The sequence below is a fragment of the Musca domestica genome, unplaced genomic scaffold (genome assembly GCF_030504385.1).
Source record: "Musca domestica strain aabys unplaced genomic scaffold, Musca_domestica.polishedcontigs.V.1.1 13, whole genome shotgun sequence".
Classification (NCBI taxonomy): Eukaryota; Metazoa; Arthropoda; class Insecta; order Diptera; family Muscidae; genus Musca; species Musca domestica.
Genome location: NW_026712172.1, coordinates 14,343,557 through 14,369,543, shown reverse-complemented (window position 1 = coordinate 14,369,543; position 25,987 = coordinate 14,343,557). Strand labels below are relative to the sequence as shown.

At 37.2% G+C, this 25,987-nt stretch overlaps 1 protein-coding gene across 1 annotated transcript in view; it reads left to right on the top strand.

The window, feature by feature from the left end:
* Nucleotides 1–554: 554 nt before the first annotated feature.
* Nucleotides 555–25,987, top strand: part of LOC131800885 (uncharacterized) — a 303,657-nt gene continuing 278,224 nt past the window's right edge. Inside the window, exon 1 of the mRNA XM_059118741.1 lies at nucleotides 555–978. Within this exon, the coding sequence (XP_058974724.1) occupies nucleotides 950–978 (29 nt within the window). The 5' untranslated portion in view covers nucleotides 555–949. The remainder of the gene's footprint in view (nucleotides 979–25,987) is intronic.

Genomic DNA, 25,987 nt, shown 5'->3' with positions numbered 1-25,987 from the left:
TTTTTAATAATTCTTCTAATAATTCTTTTTATTCTTCCCTTTTCAGATTATCAACTTGTAAATGTGAAAAATATTTATGTGTATACAAATGTGTAAATTGTAAATAAAATAATATTTTAATAATTTTAAAATAAATAAATTAAGTTTAAATGTAATCCCAAAGTAAAAAAGGAAAATACTTTAGTTTTTCTCCCAAACCAGCGGAAAAAACTAAAGATTTGTAAATTACTAAGCGATACCTAATTGTGTTCAAAATTGCAAAACAAAGTAATAAAAAAAAAAATTATAAAAAAAATAAATTTAAAAATAATTATTCATTAAGTGGAAATACCATATAGAATTAAAATAAATATAAATATTTTAGTTTTAAATCAAAAAAGTCAATATATAAAAAAATATATAATTAAGAAATTTCAATTTAAACAACAAAATATATATTAAAAAAAAATTAAGAAATCCAATAAATAGTGTAAAAAATAATACATAATTAAGAAAAATGAATAAATTCAGATTTTAAAGTTTAAAATTAAATTAAAAAAAAAAAAATAATAAAAATCATTTCATAACCCTGATATGTCCAACCAGAAATTGTGTTTTTTGATGGGAATATAAATAAATAAATTCCCGTCTAACGAAAGAAATAAGTGAAAAATTAACAACCATCCGAGTGCTGCATCTTGAGAATCGATACTGATAATGAGTGAAGAATGAAAGGAAAATAGATAAAAAAGTGAATTTATAAAACAAGCTAAAAATGAAAAATACTGTGAATTAAAAAAAAATAATAATATATTGTTAAAAATAAAAATAATGGAAGCCAATCAAAATAATATCCATAAATAAAAAATGAAATATTATTTCTTTATTTTAATTTAATAAATAAATAATTGCAATCATGGCCCGCCATGTGGTCATTTATTTTGTCAACGGATTATACCCCTGAAAGACAATGCCGTTTAGACCCCAAAAACATTTTAGGTAAGTTGATTTATTTTTATTTTACATTTAAATTTATTAAATTATCTAAATACATTTTTTAAATATTTATTTATAAATTAACAAGTACCTGCCACTTCGTATGCGGAAACAATAATTTGTATTAATCTACTATGTGCTCGCCACTTCATCAGCAAAAAGTCTACCTTAAATTTCAGATTTGTTCCACCAATTCATTTAAGTACTCAAAAATGCACAACATTTTCAGCAAAATGTCAGCTACGCCAGTTCGATTATTTCAGGATTCAAGCTCTATGTATTCGCTCAACGGCAAATTTAGTACCATTTATTACTTTTCGAACAATTATAGTACGAATCTCGAAGTCGCCTCCATCGTCCAACACCATACACTGACAATCGGCTTCATATCAAATTCCAGAATTCCAGCTCTACCCTAAGACCCAATCCCAAATTTAATACCATAATTTTCGTACAGTTGTACTATGCATGTCTAAAATCGCTCAACATCTTCTTTCTACTGTAGACACTAGACAATTAATCTCCATGTCTCAACCTCAGACCACCATCTCCCATGACCTTCAACTCATATTTCAGGATTTCAACTCCTTAATATCTCCCATCATCAAATTTAGTACCATTTAGTACACTTATAGTACACATTTTCAAAACTCCCTCCATATTTCAATCATAAATACCAAAATCAAATCAATACCAAATTTCAGGCTATTCCTATCATCCAATATCAAATATAGTACTATTTAGTACTTTTCGTATATTTCGTACATTTCCAAAACCACCTCCATATCTCAACCTCAGATACCAGAAGTGACCTTCAAATTAAATTTCAGGATTTTATCTCCTTAAATTCTGCCCATTACCAAATTTAGTACCATTTAGTACACTTATAGTACACATTTTCAAAACTCCCTCTATATTTCAATCAAAAATACCAAAAGCTATATTAAATTTCAGGATTTCTTCACCCAATACCAAACATAGTAATATTTAGTACTTTTCGTATATTTCGTACATTTCCAAAACCACCTCCATATCTCAACCTCAGATACCAACAACGACCTTAACATCATATTTCAGTATTTCATCTTCTAAATTTCTCCCATTACCAAATTATGTACCATTTAGTACAATTATAGTACACATTTCCAAAATCACCTTCACATCTCAATCTCAGACCTCAATATCAAATTTCGGGATCCCAGCGCTATACCTTCACCCAATTCCAAATTAACTACAATGTAGTACTTTTCGTACAATTATAGTGTACATTTCCAAAACCGCCACCATATCTCAATCTCAGATACCAACAAAGGTCTCAATATGAAATTTCAGCACTTTAATTTTCTCCATTACTAATTTTGGTACCATTTAGTACACATTTCCGAAATTCCCTCCATATTTCAATCATAAATGCCAACAGTGACATCTACATCAAATTTCAGGATTTCAGCTCTATTCCTTCACCCAATACCAAATGCAGTACTATTTAGTACTTTTTACACAATTACAGTACACATTTCCAAAACCACCTTCATATCTCAACCTCAGATACTAGCAGTGACCTTCAAATCAAATTTCAGGATTTTATCTCCTTAAATTCTGCCCATTACCAAGTTTAGTACCATTTACTGCAATCATAGTACGCACGCCAAATACCAAATACAGTACTATTTCGTACTTTTTACACAATTATAGTACGCATTTCCAAAACCCCATTTGTTTCTCCCATTACCAAATTTAGTACCATTTAGTACAATTATAGTACACATTAAACTACACTCCCTCCATATTTCAATCATAAATAGCAACAGTAAAATCTATAACAAATTTCAGGCTTTCAGTTCTATTCCTTCACCCAAAAACAATTATTGTACTATTTAGTACTTTTCATATATTTCGTACATTTCCAAATCCACTTCCACATCTCAACCTCTTAATCCAACAATGACTTTAACATCATATTTTTGGATTTTAGCTTTTTATACCCTACACCACAAGGTGGTCAGGGTATTATGTCTTTGTGCATTTGTTTGTAACAGGCAAAAGGAGACGAGATAGACCCTTAGTTCCTTTTGATGATCTGCATAGAATCACATTATAAGCCGATTTATGCATGTCCGTCCGCCCGTCTGTCTGTCCGCTGTCCAGGTATTTTTGTAAACAAAGTACAGGTCGCATTTATTTCCCGATTCAGATGAAATTTTGCACAAATAATTTGTTTAAGCCAAGGACGAACTATATTGAAAATGGAGATAATCGGACAAAATTTAGTTACAGCTCCCATATATATTTTCGTCCAATTTGCCTTATATTGTGCACCAAACTTGTAATATCAGCCCAAGTAGTATGGAATTTTGCACGTACGAACAGATTGGACCTGAAAATAGGTAAGCCAAATTTGATCGAAATCGGTTCAGATATAGATATAGCTCCCATATATATTGTTTATCCGATTTGTTATTTTTGTCCTCTGCAGCCGTAATGTGCACCCTTCCTAAATTTTATCGAGATCGGTTAATATTTGGATATAGCTCCCCTATATATCTTTGTCCGATTTGCCTTTTACTGTGCACCAAATGTGATTTGTTGAATTTGTCCTGCATAGCCGTAATATGGACCCTGTAGTAACGATATTCGGGGAAATATATCAAATATAGCTCAATATACCTTTGCCAAATTTTATCGAGATCGGCTGAGATTTAGATATAGCTCTCATATATATCTATCCGATTTCAAGTTTATTGTGCACCAAATGGATAATACTTTTTGTAAATGTGTATTATAATAGTACTTTCCGTACAATTATAGTACACATTTACAAAACCCCCTCCATATCTCAATCCCAGATACCACCAGTGACCTTAACATCAATTTTTCGGGATTCCAACTCTATTCCTTCTTCCAATACAAAATTTAGTACAATTAAGTACTTTTCGTATGAATATAGGACGTATTTTAAAAACACCGCCATTTCAAACAACAAGTAAAAAAGCTGTAAGTTCGGCCGAGACGAACTTTGAATACCCTCCACCATTTGGAACGAATTTGCAAATTTTAAAACAAATAAAACCGTTAAAAATTCTATTAAAATCTTAAAAATACCAAATGTTGACTTTTTGTCAAATTTCAAATGCGAAACTTGAAAAAAATCAATATAGGGAGGTACTATTATAGAGTGAGATGAAAAAACTGCAACCAACTCCAGGCTGCTGTCATTTCTAAGCCACTCGTCCGACAGCTGTTAAAATTATTCCAGTGACTTCTTATTATATTTTTTACTAGCGTACAATAGCATTTTGGTGAGAATTTTCCAGAAAAAAATTATTCGTGTAGAATTCAAGCTATCATGCTTTCTTTATATTTGGCTGGATAACTACAAGTGGCTATCGTTAGAGCACTCCAGTATTTTAAAGTGAATAAATCTTTTATGTGTCGTACCATCGCTCGTTACCGTGATACTGGTAGTGTAGACCGACGTCAAGGAAGTGGACGAAAGAAAACTGCAACATCAGCAGAAATGGTTCGAGAAGTAAAGAAGCGACTTGATCGAATCCCGTCCTCACAGTGGCCGACAATTGACTCGTGGGCTGAACATACCGCAATATTCCATTCGGCAAGTATTGAAAAATGAGCTCGGGGTAAAGCCATTGAAAGAAAATAGACTCAAAAGATCTAAGGAGTTGCTTCGCTTTGCCGAAAGTGGTGAACTGCCGAATTTGGTTTTCTCCGATGCGGATGAGAAAACAGCAGTTTGTAAACAAACAAAATGACCGTGTTTACTTGCCAAAGAGGTCAGATGAAAATGTGCACCTTCGGTTGGCCACCAGAACTCAAGCGCCGGCCATGGTGATGGTGTGGGCTGCCATAATAGCCGATGGTCGCTCTCGCTCTCCGCTCGTATTAATCGACCGTGGCATCAGAATAAATGCCGAATATTAAAGCGAAAATATTCTGGAGGGTGTATTAAAGCCTTGGGCACGCAAACATTTTGGCCACAGACCTTGGACATTCCAATGGCACTCAGCACCATCGCATAATCAGTACTCGCCACCCAAGAGTGGTTACAAAATAAGGGTTCCTCGCTTCATTTCCAGCTCACAATGGCCACTAAAATCTCCGGATAGCAATCCGTTGGACTATTGTCTCTGGAGTATTTTGGAAAGAAAGGTTGGCACTAAAAAAATACCAAAATGTCGATCACCTCAAGCACACGCTTCGCCGGGAATGGGCCAAAACACCGCAGGGCAACATTCGGGCAGCATTTGACGGTTTCATTGGCCGTTTGAAGGCCATAATTCGCGCCAAAGGTGACCAATTCGAACAAATCTAAACTTATTCTATGTCGATTTAGCGATGGCCTTCCGTCTGTCCGTCTGTGGAAATCACTCAGCTTCCGAACGAAATGAAGTAGGTTCATAAAATTTTAGTCAAATGTATACAATGTCTGCAGGACTTTTGGTATTGAAAATGGGTCATGTAAGTCAACGTTTTGGTAAAGCCCCCATATAACGGTACCTCCCTATATTCGGTTGTTTGATGATTTCAGCAACATTATTTACCGGAATCGTATCAAATTTCATATTGGAAGATCTTTATGGGTACTACAGCCTATGGCAAAAAATTTCGTATGCCTTTCGACGTCTTCGTATTTCCCCCATATGACGGTACCTCCCGATACTCGATATTTTAATGATTTTAGCGTCATTATTCACTGGAATTGTTTCAAATTTGGTAGTTGAAATTCCAATGGATACTAAAGCCTAAGACAGAAAACTGTCCGTGCAGGTCCACGTCTTCATATAGCCGCCATATAACGGCACTTCCCGATATTCGGTAGTTTGATGATTTTAGCGACATTATTTTAGCGACATGTTTCAACTTTGGTGTTTGAAGTTCGAAATGGTTTCTACAGCCTAAGACAGAAAATTGTCTGTGCAGGTCCACGTTTTGGTATAGCCCCCATATGACGGTACCTCCCGATAGTTGGTATTTTGATAATTTCAGCAACATTATTCGCCGGAATTGTTTCAAATTTCGTATTGGAAGTTCGCAATGGATGCTACAGTCTATGACAAAAATTTTTCCGTGCAGGTCCACGTCTTCATATAGCCCCCATATGACGGTACCTCCCTATTTTCGGTATTTTCATGATTTTAGCGACATTATTTACCGGAATTATTACAAACTTCGTATTTAACGTTCGCAAAAGGTACTACAGCCTATGACCAAAAATTTTGTATGCAGGTTTACGCCTTCGTATAGCCCTCATGTAACGGTACCTCCCGATATTCGATATTTTCATGATTTTAGCGACATTATTCACCGAAATCGTTTCAAATTTGGTATTTTAGGTTCGTAATGGATAGTACAGCCTAAGACCGAAAATTGTCTGTGCAGATCCACGTCTTCGTATAGTACCCATATAACTGTAGCTCCGGATAGTCGGTATTTTGATAATTTCAGCAACATTATTCGCCGGAATTGTTTCAAATTTCGTATTGGAAGTTTGCAATGGATACTACAGCCTATGACTGAAAATTGTTTGTTCAGGTCCACGTCTTCGTATAGTCCCTATATAACTGATAGTCGGTATTTTGATAATTTCAGCGACATTATTCACCGAAATTGTTTCAAATTTGGTATTTGAAATTCGTAATGGATGCTACAGCCTATAAAAGAAAATTGTCTGTGCAGGTCCACGTTTTGGTATAGCCCCCATATGACGGTACCTCCCGATATTCGGTATTTTGATGATCTTAGCGCCATTAATAAGCGGAATTGTTTTAAATTTAGTATTTGAAGTTCATAATGGATACTACAGCCTATGACAGAAAATGGTCTGTGCAGGTCTACGATTTGGTATACCCCCCATATAACGGTACCTCCCGATAGTCGGTATTTTGATGATTGCAGCAACAATATTCATCGGAATTGTTTCAAAATTCGTTTTGGAAGGTCGTAATGGGTGCTACAGCCTATGACAAAAATTTTTGTTTGTAGGTCCACGTATTCGGTTAGCTCCCATATGACGGTACCTCCCTATATTCGGTATTATAACGATTTTAGCTACATTATTTACCGATTTTTTGTAATGTCTTATTAAAGAAGTTACCTATGCAGGTCCACGTCGTCGTATAGATAATATAACGGCTACATTCGGTATTTTTAAGATTTTAACAGAATTTTTAACGGATTTTATTTTTTTTTTTTTTTGAAAATTGCCAAATTCATTCCAAATGACCCGGCCGAAATTATAGCTTGTTTGTTTTTTTCTTTAGAATGACACCCCGCTGCCGCGTTGTCATTGTGGTTTCTATCCAAAATGACAAAACGTTACGTTATTTGATGACTAATCAACGCCAACTTTTATTTGCTGTTATTTTTATGAACCATCCAAAAGCATGTATGGATGGATGGACGAATGTCTCCTGGCGGAATTAATAAACCCGCCTATTATCTGCCATACGCCTCAAACAGCGACCAGGAAGACAACAACATTTTTGTTAATACTTCCACACAAAACAAACAAACAAACATATCACGCCAAAGACACAAAAAAAGAGATCAACAAAAACGTTAATTAATTTCCAAAGAAAAACCTGCTGTGCATGAAAACAAAACGTCAGCGAAAATCAGATCAATGAACTTTTTCTGCTGCCACTGCCGTTGCTTCTTCTTTTTCTTCGACGTCTTCTTGTTGGATTTGTTTTTATCTTCTTCTTCTTCGTCGTCTTCTTTATTTTTTTGCGGTAAGACAACAACGTTCACTGAACTTGAGCTCAAGAAAAAGTAGTAAAAGTTCGCTTTTCTTTTTTGCTCTCTGCTGAGTCAAGGCATTATTCTTGGCTTTGGCAGCGGGAAGTCGAGCGAGCGAGTAGGCTGGGCTGGCCAACAGCTGGGCGGAAAAGAAACAACTGTTTTTTTTTGCTGCTGTTGCTGATCTTGATCATGACTCGGTTTCAATGTTATTTCGCCTGTGGCATTGAGCTTGTAGTTGTAACATCTCGTTCGCTGCAAACCTCAATCGGAATATTTTCTTTATCACCATCATTGGTGGTGATGTTGGTGGTTGGCTAGCTGCCTGCTTGATTTTCCAGTTGTTTTACTTTCATTTTTCTTGGGCATTTTCTTCTTGTACGACTTTTTTGTTGCCTTGCCATTTCATAGAGTAAGAATATCGACTATTATTGAAATTGATAACGTCGTTGTTGTTGATCCGAGTGTTGGCGTCGAAGTCATGGTCGCGGTCATGATCATTTCTTTAACTGAAAGTTTATTAACTTTTTCTCCCTCTCTCAGCATAAGATAAGCCGTGTGGCAATGACTTGAGTTGTGCAGAAAAATAGGAAGTAGTATTTATTTAAATAATATATAATAAATTATTAATTATAATAAATAAATAATTTAATAAATTAATTAATTATTATGTAAAAAAAATAAAAAAGATAAATACAAAAATTAATAATTAAATAACTAAAATATATAAAAAAAAGTAGTTAACAGTAAGGAAAGGTCAAAAGTCGGCCGGGGCAGGGACTATATGACAACCTACACCACTATGCCTATTTAGTCGACCTTCTGTAACAAAAACGGTTTATATTGGGAATTTATGTGAAGTAGATCATACCGACTATGAACCTTATTTAAATGAGTATCATGGCTTTAGAGTAGTCACAATTTGGGAGGTATTTCCAACTTTGAATCGATTTTCAACAAATTTGACAGCGGCTTTTTGCTTAAAATTAGGCAGACGTATTTTCCAGCTGTATCTGATGTTCGGTATAAAATATCCTTGCTGTGGAGTGCATATGACGCATGTGAGCGACTTAAAACTCCTAAATCGGCCATATAGCCCATCATTAATATTTCTAAAATTTGAAACCTTCGTTGTACGACCAATATTGAATATTTTTGAGAGCAGCTAAACTATTAACTGAGAAGCCAAAATATCGAATTATAGCTGATTTGAATGGAAATTGGTGCCGAATCCTTTAAACATTCAGAAATCTAGAGGGATACCGGTTTGGGATTATTGGCGTCAAATGTTGAACCCTAATCTTGAAATAAAAACAAGTAAAAAAGCTGCATCTTAAGAAGTGGATTTTTATAAAAAATATTTTCAAAGGCATATCCTAAGACGCGGATTTTTATAAAAAATATTTTCAAGGGCATGTCTTTAGACGTGGATTTTTATAAAAAATATTTTCAAAGGCTAAGATATAGAAACAAGTAAAAAGCTGCATCTTAACACGTGGATTTTTATAAAAAATATTTTCAAGGGCATGTCTTTAGACGTCGATTTTTATAAAAACATATTTTCAAGGGCATGTCTTTAGACGTGGATTTTTATAAAAACATATTTTCAAAGACATATCTTAAAAATTTTTTTCGACGTGGATTTTTATTAAAAAAATATTTTCAAAGGCATATCCTAAGACGTGGATTTTCATAAAAAATATTTTCAAAAAATATTTTCAAAGGCATATCCTAAGACGTGGATTTTTATAAAAAAGTATTTTCAAAGGGCTAAGATATAAAAACAAGTAAAAAGCTGCATCTTAAGGCGTGGATTTTTATAAAAAAATATTTTCAAAGGGCTAAGATATAAAAACAAGTAAAAAGCTGCATCTTAAGGCGTGGATTTAATAAAAAATATTTTCAAAGGCATGTCTTAAGACGTAGATTTATATAAAAAATATATATTCAAAGCAAGGCGTGGATTTTTATAAAAAATATATTCGAAGGCGTGGATTTTTATAAAAAATATATTCGAAGGCGTGGATTTTTATAAAAAATATATTCGAAGGCATGTCTTAAGACGTGGATTTTTATAAAAAACTATTTTCAAAGGCATATCTTAAGACGTGGATTTTTATAAAAAATATTTTCAAGGGTATGTCTTTAGACGTGGATTTTTATAAAAATATTTTCAAAGGCATATCCTAAGACGTGGATTTTTATAAAAAATATTTTCAAGGGTATGTCTTTAGACGTGGATTTTTATAAAAAAATATTTTCAAAGGCATATTTTGAGGCGTGGATTTTTATAAAAAATATTTTCAAAGGCATATTTTAAGGCGTGGATTTTTATAAAAAATATTTTCAAAAGCATATCCGAAGACGTGGATTTTTATAAAAAATATTCTCAAAAGCATATCCGAAGATGTGGATTTTTATAAAAATTATTTTCAAAGGTATATCTCTTCCCACTCTTGAAATTTCTTAAAATTTCGGATTAAGATCCCTTTAGGTATATATAGTGTCTTCGGCAATATGGCAGATCATAATAGCTGGAATATTTTGGTAGATACTTGAAATCGAAGTTATCCTTATTATATCAAAGCTTGTGCCTTCTTTTTTAGCTCTCCTTTCATAATCTGCAGGATTTTCCCCGTAATTATTGAAAAAATTGAATTTTGTCGCACAGTGTTATTTTTGAAATCCCTTTTTATTAACTTATTTTGTATTTATTAGGATCTCCGACGAATATTTAATTTCATAATACCCTAGTATAACATTTCTGAAGTGATCCTTCAGACAAGAAACCTCCTTTGGCCACCGTGTCTATTGCACGATAATTCCTCGGGTCCAATGTGGATATTGCAGAACATTTTATGAAGACTCCTTTTCATTGCCGTTATGAATGGATGCTCAAATTAGATAGGCTATCCTTCCAAATAACCGATAACAATATAATCAATAGTATTCGATATTTTAGCTATCACCCTACCTGTACTCCCACGTCTCTGCCATCACCTGCCTCCGCATTAAAAAACAAATGAAACCAAAACATTTATCCTGAACTGAGTGAGAAAAAATAGTCGACGCAGCAGAGTATTGAGGGCGAAGTAATATAGGAAAAGGATATTTCTTCATGAGTCGTTGTGTGTGTGTGTGTGGGTAAACCGAGTTTGAGCTGTTGTTGTTGTACACAACAAAGTAATAGCCATGCCATCTTCAACAATTTTCCATACGAATGGTTGGAAGGTAGCTCTCATTCACATTAACCGGAATGCCAAAGTGTTTCTGCGCATGTGTTTTTGTTGTAAGGGCAACACATTTTGTGGATAAACACACACACACGCACATCCATTTGAAATGAGGAATGCACATGTATGTATCCTTCTATAAACATCTCGTATACAGCGTCGTCACTGTTGTCGTCGTCGTCATCATCACCAGTCTCTTCTCATTCAGTTATGATTTCATTGCGTCAACAGCGAAAAATTGCGTGCAACTTTGCTGTCGCTGCCAACTTTGCGCTGCTGCTGCTCTGCTACTCTGAGTTCATTGAACTTTGCTATTGAAATTTTTTGGATAATTTTTGGTTGTTGTTCTTTCACTGTTTACCCTGCCTGCATGCCCGACCGACTGACTGCCGGCCTGCTTGCCTGGAAGATGATATTTTGGGGGGGTGTTGTGTTGCGAATTGATGGAGAGGTGGCATAGAGGATGTGTGGGGGGAATATGGGCCTTTTCAATAACAGAATTTCCTGGTTTGCGTTTCGTTGTGTTGTCAAATGGCTGATTTTGTTGTTTGTTGTTGCTGTTGGCGTTATTTTATGACAGACTTTGCTGCTGCCTCGTTGTGAGTGAGTGAGTGAGTGTACGAGTATGTATCCCAGTACTCAACACTGGGCCAAAAGGGCATTGAACGATGTCTGGCGAACGACGTTGTTGTGTTGTGTTCTGCCTATAAGGAAACGATTTTGTAAATGGCCAATGTTGCCAAGAGCGGGGGGATTAGAAGATAATTGAATCACATGGAGTTTAATATTGAAGTGTTCTTTTTGGAATTAAATAAAGGGTTTTTTTTTTAAGATTTTTAGGAATTGTAAAAAAATAATTTAGTGGAATTTTTAAGTATTTTCAACGTATTTATAAACTAGAAAATTGATTAAAAAACTGTTTTCCAGCGGTTAAATTATTTCGAAAATATTTTTTTATTAAATATATATTTTTTGAAGCAATTTTAAGAGAAATATTTTCAATCCTTCAAAAGAGGATTTCAAAAAATTGTTCTGCCACAGCAAGCCAATCGTTATTTTTTTAAATAGTTCATCCAAAAGATGCAGAAAGGCGCAGATATTTTTAAATAATTTTTCCAAAAGAGTTTTTAAAATAATTTTTCCAAATTCATACATTATGGCGTAGATCTCTTAAAAAAATATTCTTCCAAATACATACATTAAGGCGTAGATTTCTTTAAAAAATATTATTTTTCCAAAAGATACAAAGAGGCGTGGATTTTTATACCCTCAACCATTGTATGGAGGGTATATTAAGTTTGCCATTCCATTTATAACGCCCCGAAACATATATTTTAGTCCCCACAAAGTATATATATTCTTGATCAGCATAAAATTCTATGTCGATTTAGCGATGTTCGTCCGTCTGTCCCTCTGTGGAAGTCACTTTTGCTTCCAAACGAAATGAAGTAGGTTGATAAAATTTTACACAAATGTCTATTATGTCTGCAGGAATTTTGGTATTGAAAATGGGTCATGTAGATCCACTTTTGGTGTAGTCCCCTATATAGCGGTACATCCCGATATTCGTTACTTTGATGATTTTAGCAACATTATTTACCGGAATTGTTTCAAATTTGGTATTTGAAGTTCGTAATCGATACTACAGCCTATGACAGAAAATTGTCTGTGTAGATCCACGTTTTGGTATAGCCCCCATATAATGGTACCTCCCTATTTTCGGTATTTTGGTCATTTAAGCGACATTATTTACCGAAATTATTTCAAATTTCGTATTTGGAGTTCGTAATCGATACTACAGCCTATGGCAGATAATTGTCTGTGCAGGTCCACGCCTTCGTGTAGCCCCCATACCTTCCGATATTCGATATTTTGATGATTTTAGCGACATTATTCGCCGATTTTTTTCAAGCATTTGAATATTATAATGGCTTTTGTCGAAAGTTGCATATGAAAGGTCCACGTTGTGGTATAGTCCCTAAAATAACGGGTACATTCGGTATTTTCAGATTTTAACAGAATTTTTAACGGAATTTTTTTGAAAATGGCCGAATTCGCTCCAAATCGTGGAGGGTATTCAAAGTTTGGCCCGGCAAAACTTACAGCTTTTTAATTTGTTTAAAATAATTTTTCCAAAAGATACATAATTTTTGGAATTTTTAAAAGGATTTTACAAATACTGTGGATGTTTAAGATGTAAATATTTTAAATATGCTTTTCTAGGTCTATCTTAAGGCGTAAATATTTTTAACAATTTTTGATATATTTTTCAAAGCCACTTTTGGGGCGTAGTTTTCAAGCCAATCTTAAGGCGCAAATATTTTTAAAACCCTATCTTAAGGCGTGAGTATCTTGTGAAATATTTTTAAAATATTTTTTCAAAGCCTATATTACGGCGCAAATATTTTAAAAATATTTCTAAAAGTCCATTTTAAAGCGTGAATATCTTTTAAAATATTTTTCTTAAGGCGAGAATATTTTTGAAAGCCTATCTTAAGGGGTGAATATTTTTTACAATATTTTTAAAATATTTTTCAATGCCTACCATAAGGCGTGAATATGTTTTAAAAATTTTCACGGCCTATCTTATGGCATAATTATATTTTAAGCGTGGATATTTTTGAAATATTTCTTCATCTCTTTTGTAAGGCCTATTGACTAATTTTAAGTCGTAGATTTTTTTTATTTATTTGAGGCACATCTTAGGGTACAGATGTTTTTAAGTAAGTTTTTAATGCCTCTCTGAAAATGCGGATATTAAAAAAAATTCTAGTGCCTATATTAATTTGTGCGTATTTTTCAAATACATTTTAAGGCCATCTTAAGGCGCGAATATTTTTCAAATAAGGCGTGGATATTGTTTAAATGGTTTTAGCTTCATTCTTATTCGACCATCATGTGTAGGTGTGGGGTACAAAAACACAAACACAAAAGCAAAAAACAAAAACACAAGGAGTCAATAAACTTTCATGTTCCCTTCCCAGGATTTAAGGAGCTATTTCGGCACGTTTTGTATTAAAATGTGTGTTTTTTTTTTTTTTTCTTCTCTCTCGAACGGAAACACGTTTTCTCTCTGAAACATTTGAAGTTGAAGGTTATTCGGCAAATGGCCGTAATACTAACAAAAGGCCATGCTATATTGTAAGTATTGTGTATAACTATTTCAATATATAATCTCAGACAGGGAAGAAGGGATGAGGGAGAGCTGGTGGTATAATGTGGACAAAAATATCTAAAGAAAATGGTATTATTTGCTTGGAGATCTTCCACGTGTTTGAGTTTTTTTTTTCTAAATGTATTTTTGTGGGCGTTTTTTTTTTTTTTGTTAATATGATTCATTGAGTCAGCCACGTGCGGCTTATTTGCTGAGGCAACTGAAGAAAAGAAAGTTGTTTTGGAGATTTCATGATACATATATAAGTTGCTTGTTCCTTAAAATGTCTTTGTAGAGTCACTGGAAGTTTGGTCCGCATACCTCCTGGCCCCCGTCTGTAATTTTTTTTTATATTTTTTAATTTCCTACTGTTAGGGGAATCTTCAGTCCTAATGATCCTTTAGACTGTACTTCGTCTTTCAAAACCGTATCATCTTAGATTGTCTGTACGAAACGTCTAGTCCTCAGCTGGCTCTTTGGCTTGTTTACACCGACTTACATATCTTTTGTGTGGTCTATGTAGGATTATGAGTCATCGAGTCGCCTTTCTGCTCTTTAAATTCTTGGTAGAATCTATCCGAACCTTTAGCTATACTACAAAGTCTCTCTGACCCTTTATCACGCCTATACAGGGATGAGATGAAAAAACTGCAACCAACTTCAGGCTGCTGTCATTTCTAAGCCATTCGTCCGACAGTTGTTAAAATTATTAAAGTCTCAGCTCATTATATTGTCTATAAGCGTACACCAGCATTTTGGTGAGAATTTTCCAGAAAAAAGATATTCGTAATGGAATTCAAGCGTGATAGTATGATTTCTTTATATTGTGCTGGAAAACCACAAGTGGCTATCGTTAGAGCACTCCAGCATTTAAATGTGAATAAATCTTTTGTGTCTTGTACCATCGTCCGTAACCGTGATACTGGTAGCGTAGCCCGACATCAAGGAAGTGGACGATAAAAAACATTAACATCAGCAGAAATGGTTTGAAAATTAAGGAAACGACTTGATCGAAACCCGCTTCGCAGTGGCCGAAAAATGGCTCGTGAGCTGAACATATCTCAATATTCCATTCGACAAATATTGAAAAATGAGCTCGGGGCAAAGCCATTGGCATTCCAAAAAGTGTAATGCGAAAATGGTGAACTGGCGAATTTGGTTTTCTCCGATGAGAAAACATTGGTTGTCCAGCAGTTTGTAAACAAACAAAATGAACGTGTTTACTTGCCAAAGAGATCAGCTGAAAATGTGCAGCTCCGGTTGGCCACCAGAACTCAAGCTCAAGCGCTGGTCATTCGGTGATGGTGTGGGCCGCGGTCTCTCTCCGCTCGTATTAATTGACCGTGGCTTCAGAATAAATGACGAATATTATCGCGAAAATATTCTGGAGGGTGTATTAAAGCCTTGGGCACGCAAACATTTTGGCCGAAGAACTTGGACATTCCAACAGGACTCAGCACCATCGCACTCAGCACGCGCCACCCAAGAATGGTTACAAAATGAGGTTCCTCGCTTCATTTCCAGCGCAACATTGGCCACCAAAATCTCCGGATACCAATCCGTTGGACTATTGTGTCTGGAGTATTTTGAAAAGCAAGGTTGGCACCAAAAATGTACCAAAGTGTTGATCAGCAAGCGGTTCGCCGGGAAAGGGCCAAAGTACCGCAGAGCAACATTCGGGAAGCGTGTAACGGGGTCATTGACAGTTTGAAGGCCATAATTCGTGCCAAAGGTGACCTATTCGAACAAATCTAAACGTATTCTAAAATTTCATGCTATTTCCGACAATTTTTTTCAAAAAAATTCAAAAAAAAATTCAAAAATATGGCGTTTGACTTTGTTGTAGTTTTTTATCTCACCCTGTAAAGCGTCCCTAGGTTTTCAGCTATTTATAAGAATTTCCTAGGTCTTCGACTCTCTGCAAAAGACACCCTCACGTTCCCTAGATTCTTGAACATTGCATTGACCCTAAATTCTCTATACGGACTCCCAGTCCTAAAGCTAGTCTATGAGGCCTCTCTGGTCCTCTGACGCCTCTCTAGTCCCTTGCCTTTAAGCCCAGACTCTTTATCTAGGTCCCCCGACCACACTTCTCCATAGCCTCCCATCTGTTTAGCTGTTCTCCATGGATACTCCAAAGCAGCAGCAATTCTAAATAGGGGTTCTGGGCCTGCAACTCCTTAATATAGATTCACTGGGCCGTCAGCTAGTCTATGTAGCCTCCTGCATGAACATCAGCTCGCCTTTAAGCCCTGGCTCTTTATCTAGGTTCACTGGCCACACATCTCATCTGTAAAAGACATTCACAAGTTCCTTAGATTCTTGAACTTTACATTGGCGCCAAATTGTCTATACGGACTCCCAGACCTTTAGCTAGCTCTATGAGGCCTCTCTGGTCATACAGTTAGGCTCCCCTGTCTTTAAGCCCAGGCTCTTTAACTAGCTTGCCTGGCCACAAATCTCACTTTTACAGCCTCCTTATCTGTTCAGCTCTTCTCCGTCAAGATACTCCATGGATGCAGCAATTCTAAATAGGAGTTCTGGGCCTTCAACGCCTTAATATAGTTTCTATGGGCCGTTAGATCGTCTATATAGCGTCCTGCATGAACATCAGCTCGTCCATGAGTCTTTTGTTCGTCTATATCGATTTCTTCACTCTCCAGCTCTTCTTTATAGAATCGCTTGTCTTGTCTTTAAGCCCAGGCTCTTTAACTAGGACACACATCTCCTCTCTATGCACTCCTCATCCCTTGAGCTGTTCTCCATAGATAATCCAAGACCGCAGCAGTTCTAAAAAGGGTTTCTGGGCCTTCAACGCCTTAATATAGATTCTCTGGGCCATCAGCTCGTCTATATAGACTCCATGAGTCTTTTGTTCGTCGATATAGAATTCTTCACTCTTCAGCTCTTCTTTATAGAATAGCTTGTCCTGTCTGGGCCATCAGCTCGTCTACATAGCCTCCTGCATGAACATAAGCTCGTCTATATAGACTCCATGAGTCTTTTGCTCGTCCATATGGATTTCTTCACTCTCCAGCTCTGGGCCGTCAGCTCGTCTATATAGCCTCCTGCGAGTCTTTTGTTCGTCGATATGGATTTCTTCAATCTTCAGCTCTTCTTTATAGAATCACCGGACATTCAGCAAGTCTACATAGGTTTCTTGAACTTTCAGCTCCTCAATATCAATTCCCTCACTCTGACCCTGGGTCTTCAGCTTTTAGCTCCTCAATGCAAACTCCATGAGACTTTTGTTCGTTGATATAGATTTCTTCAATCGCCAGTTCTTCTTTATAGAATCGCCGGGCCTTCACCACGTGTCCATAGGTTTCCTAGACTCTCAGCTCCTCCATATGAATCTCCTGACTCTTCAACTTGTCTACATATACTAACGGCCTTCATCTCGTTGGTATAGAGTGCATTGGCCTTAAGCTCGTCTATACGCTCTCGATGGGCCTTAAGCTCTTCTATATACACTCTATGGGCCTTCAACTTTTAGCTCCTCAATATAGACTCCATGAGTCTTTTGTTCGTCGATATAGATTTCTTTAATCTCCAGTTCTTCTTTATATAATCGCCGGGTCTTCAGCATGTCTACATAGGTTTCCTGGACTTTCAGCTCTTCAATATGGATTTCCTGACTCTTCAACTTATCTACACATTCTAAGAGTCTTAATCTCATTGGTATAGAGACCATGGGCCTTCAGCGTGTCAATATGCACTCGATGGGCCTTCAGCTTTTAGCTCCTCCATGAGTCTTTTGTTCGTCGATATGGATATCTTTTATCTCCAGTACTTCTTCATAGACTCGCCGGGCCTTCAGCACGTCTACATAGGTTTCCCGGACTTTCAGCTCCTCAATATGGATTCACTGACTCTTCAACTTTTCTACACATTCTAAGGGCCTTCATCTCGTTGGTGTAGAGTGCATGGGCCTTCAGCATGTCAATATGCACTCGATGGGCCTTAAGCTGTTCTATTTACACTCTATGGGTCATCAGCTCGTCTATATGGACTCTATGGGCTATATAAATTCCGTAGCACTTCAGCCATGGAGCTCGTTTTTATAGACTCTCCCTCTCTCCACCTCTACTTTAAAGATATACCAGGTAGGTTTTTTAGCTCGATGGGCCTTAAGCTCTCCTATACACACTATATGGGCCTTCAGCTCGTTGGTATAGACTCCATGGCCTATCAGCTCGTCCATATAAACTCCATGGACGTTTAGCTCGTCTATATAAACTCCGTAGGACTTCAGCCATGATCGTTTGGCTCGTCGATATAGACTCCCTCTCCCTTCAACTCTTCTTTATAGACATCCCGGGTAGGTTTTTTTTTAGCTCGATGGGCCTTAAGCTCTTCTATACATACTCTATGGGCCTTCAGCTCGTTGTTATAGACTTCATGGGCTATCAGCTCGTCCATATAAACTCCATGGACGTTTAGCTCGTCGATATAGACTTCCTCTCCCTTCAGGTCTTCGTATAGACATCCCCGGAAGGTTTTTTAGCTCCTCAATATAGCTGACCTGAGTCTTTAGAGACTCCATGGCTTTCAGCGACCCGTTTATCTGTTGCTACTCTAAAAAGACTCTACTGGAACTCACCTTCCTCTTTTTTCCTTTACCTTAGGCGACTTCCCGCTGCTCATATTTTCTTTGCAGAAGATTATCGTCTTCGATTTTTTTCATCACTAATTATGCCAAAGGATTCTTCCCAGATCTCTTTTTTACGAAATTGGAAATTTTCCCATGTAATTTGTAAAATCCTTTCAAGGAAAATTCAGGTTTTTTATTTAAATTCGAATCCTTTGAAGAAATTCATGCTGGGCCTTATGTTGTAATGCCACCCAACAGACAGCTGTCAAAAAAAAATATTTTGTTGTATACCTAAATTTCGGTTTTGGTTTGGAATTTTCAAAACCAAGGCGAGAAATGCGAAAAGCAACAACAACAACAACCTAGGCCGGCGAGAAAATTCCCAATAAACAACCCCTATTACAAGAACGTTCTGCAAAAAAAAAGTACGAAGAAGGGGAAGGTGGCTGGATTCCAGCCACTAAATTGTCAAAATACGAAGCGGAGCATGTAATGCGCAGGGAGCAGCAGCGTTTGAAAAGAACCTTCAAAATGTATTTCAATGTCAAGTAACCCCCATTTTTGTTGTTTGTTGTAGTTGTTGTGGTGGGTTTTTTCCCCTTCTGATTATGAAGAGGCAACAATAGCTCCTCTATCCCGGTGTCTCGTCGCATTACAACACTGCACAGTGGCGCAGAGAGTGTTGATTACAGCTTGGTGGTTGTTGTTGTATTATTTGTTTCAAACAATGGCAATTGTTAAATTTTATTTGGTGCTGTTGAATGTCTGAGAGATGCAAAGACTCTCTCACACACACATTTAAATAAGCTATAGAAGGAAGAAATATATGTATGTATGGTAAAAATGCATCCTAATATAGCCTTAGAGACTAAATGAAGGTAGCAACATCAGCAGTAATGGTTAGAAAAGTAAAGAAGCGACTTGATCGAATGTTCATGCAGGAGGCCATATAGACGATCTGACGGCCCAGAGAATCTATATGAAGGAGTTAAAGGCCCAGAACCCCTTTTTAGGACTACTGCAGTCTTGGAGTATCTATGGAGAACAGCTCAAGGGGTGAGGAGTCTATAGAGATGAGATGTGTGTCCAGGGAACCTAGTAAAAAAGCCTGGGCTTAAAGGCAGGGCAAGCGATTCTATAAAGAAGTGCTGGAGAGTGAAGAAATCTATATCGACGAACAAAAGACACATGGAGTTTATATAGAGGAGCTGATGTTCATGCAAAAGGCGACCTGACGGCCCAGATTATCTATATTAAGGAGATGAAGGCCCTGAACCCTATTTAGGATTGCTGCTGTCTTGGAGAAACAGCTGAACAGATCAGGCCATAAAAATGAGGTGTGTGGTCAGACAACGTAGATAAAGAGCTAGGGAGCCTAACAATAGGATCAGAGATGCCTCATAGCTTAAGAACGTATAAACAATTTTGGGTCATTGTAAAGTTCAAGAATCTAAGGAACGTCAGGGAGTCTTTCACAGATTATATGTGTGGTCAGAGAACCTAGATAAAGATTCAGGGCTTAAAAGACAAGGGAGCCTAACTATAGGACCAGAGAGGCCTTAAGCACTGGGAGTTTGTTTAGGCAATTTGGGGTCAATTTTAAGTTAAAGAATCTAGGGAATGTGAGGGAGTCTCTTACAGAGAGTCGAAGACCTAGGAAATTCTTATAGGCGAGGGGTCTTTTATAAAAGCTGAAAACCTAGGGACCCTATACAGGGTGAGATAAAAAAAACTAAACAAAGTCAAATGCCATAATTTTAACATTTTTTGTTTTCAATTTTTTTTTTTTTGAATGGAAGCAAAAAATGTCGGAAATAGCATCTAATTTTAGAATAAGTTTAGATTTGTTCGAATTGGTCACCTTTGGCACGAATTATGGCCTTCAAACGGTCACACGCTGCCCGAATGTTGCTCTGCGGAATTTTGGTCCATTCCCGGCGAAGCACTTGTTTGTGATCGACACTTCGGTATATTTTAGTGCCAACCACCTGCTTTCCAAAATCCTCCAGAGCACACAATAGTCCAACAGATTGGTATCCGGAGATTTTGGTGGACATTGTGCTGGAAATGAAGCGAGGAACCTCATTTTGTAACCACTCTTGGATGGCGCGTGCTGAGTGCGATGCTGCTGAGTCCTGTTGGAATGTCCAAGGTCTGCGGCCAAAATGTTTGCGTGCCCAAGGCTTTAATACACCCTCCAGAATATTTTCGCGATAATATTCGGCATTTATTCTGATGACACGGCCGATGCCAAATACGAGCGGAGAACGACCATCGGCTGTTATGGCAGCCCACACCATCACACCATAGCCGGCGCTTGAGTTCTGGTGGCCAACCGAAGGTGCACATTTTCAGCTAACCTCTTTGGCAAGTTCAAACACGATCATTTTGTTTGTTTACAAACTACTGGACAACGAATATTTTCTCATCAGCATCGGAGGAAACCAAATTCGACAGTTCACCACTTTCGGCTAAGCGAAGTAACTCTTTAGCTCTTTTGAATCTATTTTCTTTCTGTTGCTGTGTAAGTTCTTGCACTTTTTGGAATTTCAATGGCCTTAGTCCGAGCTCATTTTTCAATATTTACCGAATGGAATATTGCGATATGTTCAGCTCCCGAACCATTTTTCAGCCACTGCGACGCGGGTTTGGTTCAAGTCGCTTCTTTACTTTTCAAACCACTTCTGCTGATGTTGCTGTTTCTGTTTTCTTCCGTCCTTTTTCCTTTTCCTTCTGTTTATACCCTACACCACATAGTGGTAAGGGTATTATGTCTTTGTGCATTTGTTTGTAACATGGAGAAGGAAACGAGATAGACCCATAGTTACTTTTGAGAACCTTCATAGAATCACTTTCTGAGTCGATTTATGCATGTCAGTCCGTCTGTCCGTCCGTCCGTCCGTCCGTCCGTCCGTCCGTCCGTCCGTCCGTCCGTCCGTCCGTCCGTCCGTCTGTCCATGTATTCTTGTGAACAAAATGCAGGTCGCATTTATTATCCGATTGAGATGAAATTTTCCAAACAATATTTTTTTGGCCCAAGGACGAACCCTATTGAAATTGGTGAGAATCGGATCAAATTTAGATATAGCTCCCATATATATCTTCATCCGATTTCGGGTTAAATGTGCACCAAATGTCCACTATCAGTCCAAATCAGCTGAATTTTGGCACACCCAACCGAGTTCGGCCTAGAAGCAAGTATATCAAATTTGGAGAAAATCGGTTCAGATGTAGCTATAGCTCCCATATATATCTTTCATTCGATTTCGAGCTAAATGTGCACCAAATGTCCACTATTAGTCCAAATCAGCTGAATTTTGGCACACCCAACCGAGTTCGGCCTAGAAGCAAGTATATCAAATTTGGAGGAAATCGGTTCAGATATAGCTATAGCTCCCATATATATCTTTCATCCGATTTGATCTTTAAGCCCCTCACATTCTTACTATGCACTCCACAACCGTGATATTTGGTACCAGGTATTAGATGGAGCACAGAAATAGCTGTTTTAAATTTTATCGAAATCGGTTCAGATTTGGATATAGCTCCCATATATATCTTCATCCGATTTCGGGTTAAATGTGCACCAAATGTCCACTATCAGTCCAAATCACCTGAATTTTGGCACACCCAACCGAGTTCGGCCTAGAAGCAAGTATATCAAATTTGGAGAAAATCGGTTCAGATATAGCTATAGCTCCCATATATATCTTTCATCCGATTTGATCTTTAAGCCCCTCACATTCTTACTATGCACTCCACAACCGTGATATTTGGTACCAGGTATTAGATGGAGCACATAAATAGCTGTTTTAAATTTTATCGAAATCGGTTCAGATTTGGATATAGCTCCCATATATATCTTCATCCGATTTCGGGTTAAATGTGCACCAAATGTCCACTATCAGTCCAAATCACCTGAATTTTGGCACACCCAACCGAGTTCGGCCTAGAAGCAAGTATATCAAATTTGGAGAAAATCGGTTCAGATATAGCTATAGCTCCCATATATATCTTTCATCCGATTTGATCTTTAAGTCCCTCACATTCCTACTATGCACTCCACAACCGTGATATTTGGTACCAGGTATTAGATGAAACACAGAAAAAGCTGTTTTAAATTTTATCGAAATCGGTTCAGATTTGGATATAGCTCCCATATATATCTTCATCCGATTTCGGGTTAATTGACCACCAAATGGCCAATATCAGCCCAAATGGCCCGAATTTTGGCACATGTGACCGGGATTAGCCGTAAAGAAAATACAACAAATTTGGAGAAAATCGGTTCAGAAACAGCTATAGCTCCCATATATATGTTTTATCCGATTTGGTGTTTAAGCCTCTCACATTCGTAATATGCACTCCACAAGAATGATATTTGGTACCAGATATAAGATACAGCCCAGAAATAGCTGTTTGTAATTTTATCGAAATCGGTTCAGATTTGGATATAGCTCCCATATATATCTTCATCTGATTTCGGGTTAATTGTGCACCAAATGGCCGATATAAATCCAAATGGACTGAATTTTAGTACATCGGACCAAATTCAGCCTAGAAGCAAGTATATCAAATTTAGTGAAAATCGGTTCAGATATAGATATAGCAACCATATATATGTTTCATCCGATTTAGTGTTTTAGTCCCATACATTCGTGATATTCACTCCACTACCGTGATATTTGGTACCAGGTATTAGATGGAGCACAGGAATAGCTGTTTTAAATTTTATCGAAATCGGTTTAGATTTGGATATAGCTCCCATATATATCTTCATCCGATTTCGGGTTAAATGTGCACTAAATGGTCAATATCAGCCCAAATCACCTGAATTTTCGTACATAAGACCGAATTCAGTCTAGAAGCTAATACGTACAATTTGGAGAAACCCGGTTCAGAGATAGCTATAGTTCGTAAAATGCACGATAAAATTAGATAGATTTTGATTTTGTACCAAATATCATAGAGTTCTGAAATGCCCTGTATAAACCTTTTTACGAGAGCTCTACTAAATATGCATAGTGGTGTAGGGTATCATATAGTCGGCCCCGCCCGACTTTTGAGCTTTCCTTACTGGTTTCTTTCTGTTTTCTTCCGTCCTTTTTCCTTGACGTCGGACAACCACTTGTGGTTGTCCTGCCAAATATAAAGAAATCACCCTATCACGCTCGGATTCCATTACGAATAACTTTTTTTCTGGAAAATTCTCACCAAAATGCTTTTTTACTCTGGTAGACAGTATAATGAGCTATCACTGGAATAATTTTAACAGATGTCGGACGAGTGGCTTAGAAATGACAACAGTCTGAAATTGATTGCAGTTTTTTCATCTCACCCTTAAAGAAGAGATGAACCCCCAGGTATTTAATACAGGAATGTAAAAAAGGTATATGTAGGTAAGCTAAAGATCTAGTAATTCGTGCTAGAGGCTCATTGAGTCTATAGATATGAGTTGAAGGCTGGGTGAGTCGAATATATGTGCTCAAAACCATTGGGTCTATGGTGACAAATTAAAGGCCACATTAAAGGGACAGTTAAAAGCATGTCAGGTCTTTTGTGGCTTATCTTTGGCCATTTATTCATTTACAAGATATGAGTCATTCCATGCATAATGAGCATCATCTGAGTAATCTGAGGATGCATTTATAAGAATAATTTTCCTAGAATTTGTAGGTATCACCACTCAGATTATATGAAGGCCTGGTGATTTTGAGTCATTATTTATCTTCTGAATTTTCTTTGTTTGATGATGCAGCGCAAAATTGAATTCATTTTTAATGCCCAACAACAACGCCACCAGCATCGTCGTCATCATCGTCATCTGCATCATAATGTTCCTCCTCAATGAGCTACAATATCCGATGAAGGTGAAGGTAAACCACAATGTGTGACCATGTCAATTTTATTATTCGTACAACGACACTGTACCCAGTAACGCACCGAGCCGAGAGCCAAAAAAAAAGCAATGCCTGCAATTTGATTAAAACAATTTAAGAAGAGGATGAATACACGGACGAGTACAACGCCAGGCAGATACATTTTTTTTTGTTGTCGTCTGATGACATTGACCATGATTTTGATTAAGCGTTTTTTTTTTGTTTGCTTTCTTTCTCTATATCGTAATGTTGGAGGATACAGAAACGATAATAGGGTGGGAAACGGAATGTGCGAGGAAGTTGCTTAATAGGTGGGTTGGAGGGCGGTCTTTTTTAGAACAGTTGTATGGAGTTTTATATAAACCCCCATTGAAGTCCCGCTAATCCCCTATGAAGACCCCCTCAAAGGGATTTTTGTAGAAGCGTCCAAGGGGGGTTTTATAGACCCGCTCATGGGGAGGAGGTTTATTGACCCACTTAAGCGGGTTTTTAAAGACCCGCTCAAAGGATTCGTAATAGACCCGCTCAAGAGTTTTTTATAACGTTTTGTATAAGGATACAGAAAAGATAATAGGGTGGGAAGGGGAATGTGGGAGGAGGTTTTAATATGGTGGGCTGGAGGGTGGTAGACCAGGTGTATGGACCTTTATAAGAACCCACGCTAATGTCAATATGAAGACCCCCTCAAAGGGACCTTGTAGAAGCGTCCAAGGGGGTTTTATAGACCCGCTCATGGGGAGTAGGTTTTTTGACCCACTTAATCGGGTTTTTAAAGACCCCCTCAAAGGAATTTTAATAGACTCGCTCAAGAGTTCTTTATAACCTTATGTGTGAGGATATAGAAAAGATAATAGGATGGGAAAGAGAATGTGGGAGGAAGTCTTAATAGAAGGGCTGGAGGGTGGTCTTTTTTAGACTAGTTGTATGGAGTTTTATATAAACCCCCGCTTAAGTCCCGCTGACCCCCTATGAAGACTCCCCTCAAGGGGGTTTTTATAGACCTCCACAAGGGGATTTTTATAGACCCGCTCATATCGGGTTTTTATAGACCCACTTAAGCGGGTCTTAAAAGACCCGATCAAAGGAGTCTTAATAGACCGGTTTAAGAGGTTCTTTGTAGGCCCGCTTAAAGGGGGTTTTAAAGACTGAAACCCTATTATGTTACCTTTATCGATTCAAACGTTGTAAAAACAAGTAAAAAAGGTGTATGTTCGGCCCGACCGAACTTTGAACGCCCTCCACCATTTAGAACAAACTGGGAAATTAAAAATTCTTTTAAAATCTTAAAAATACCAAATATAACCGTCATATTAAGACCTGCATAGGTCATTTTGTCATGAACCATTACAATATTCAAATGTGAAACTTGAAAAAAAAATCTCGATGAATAATATAG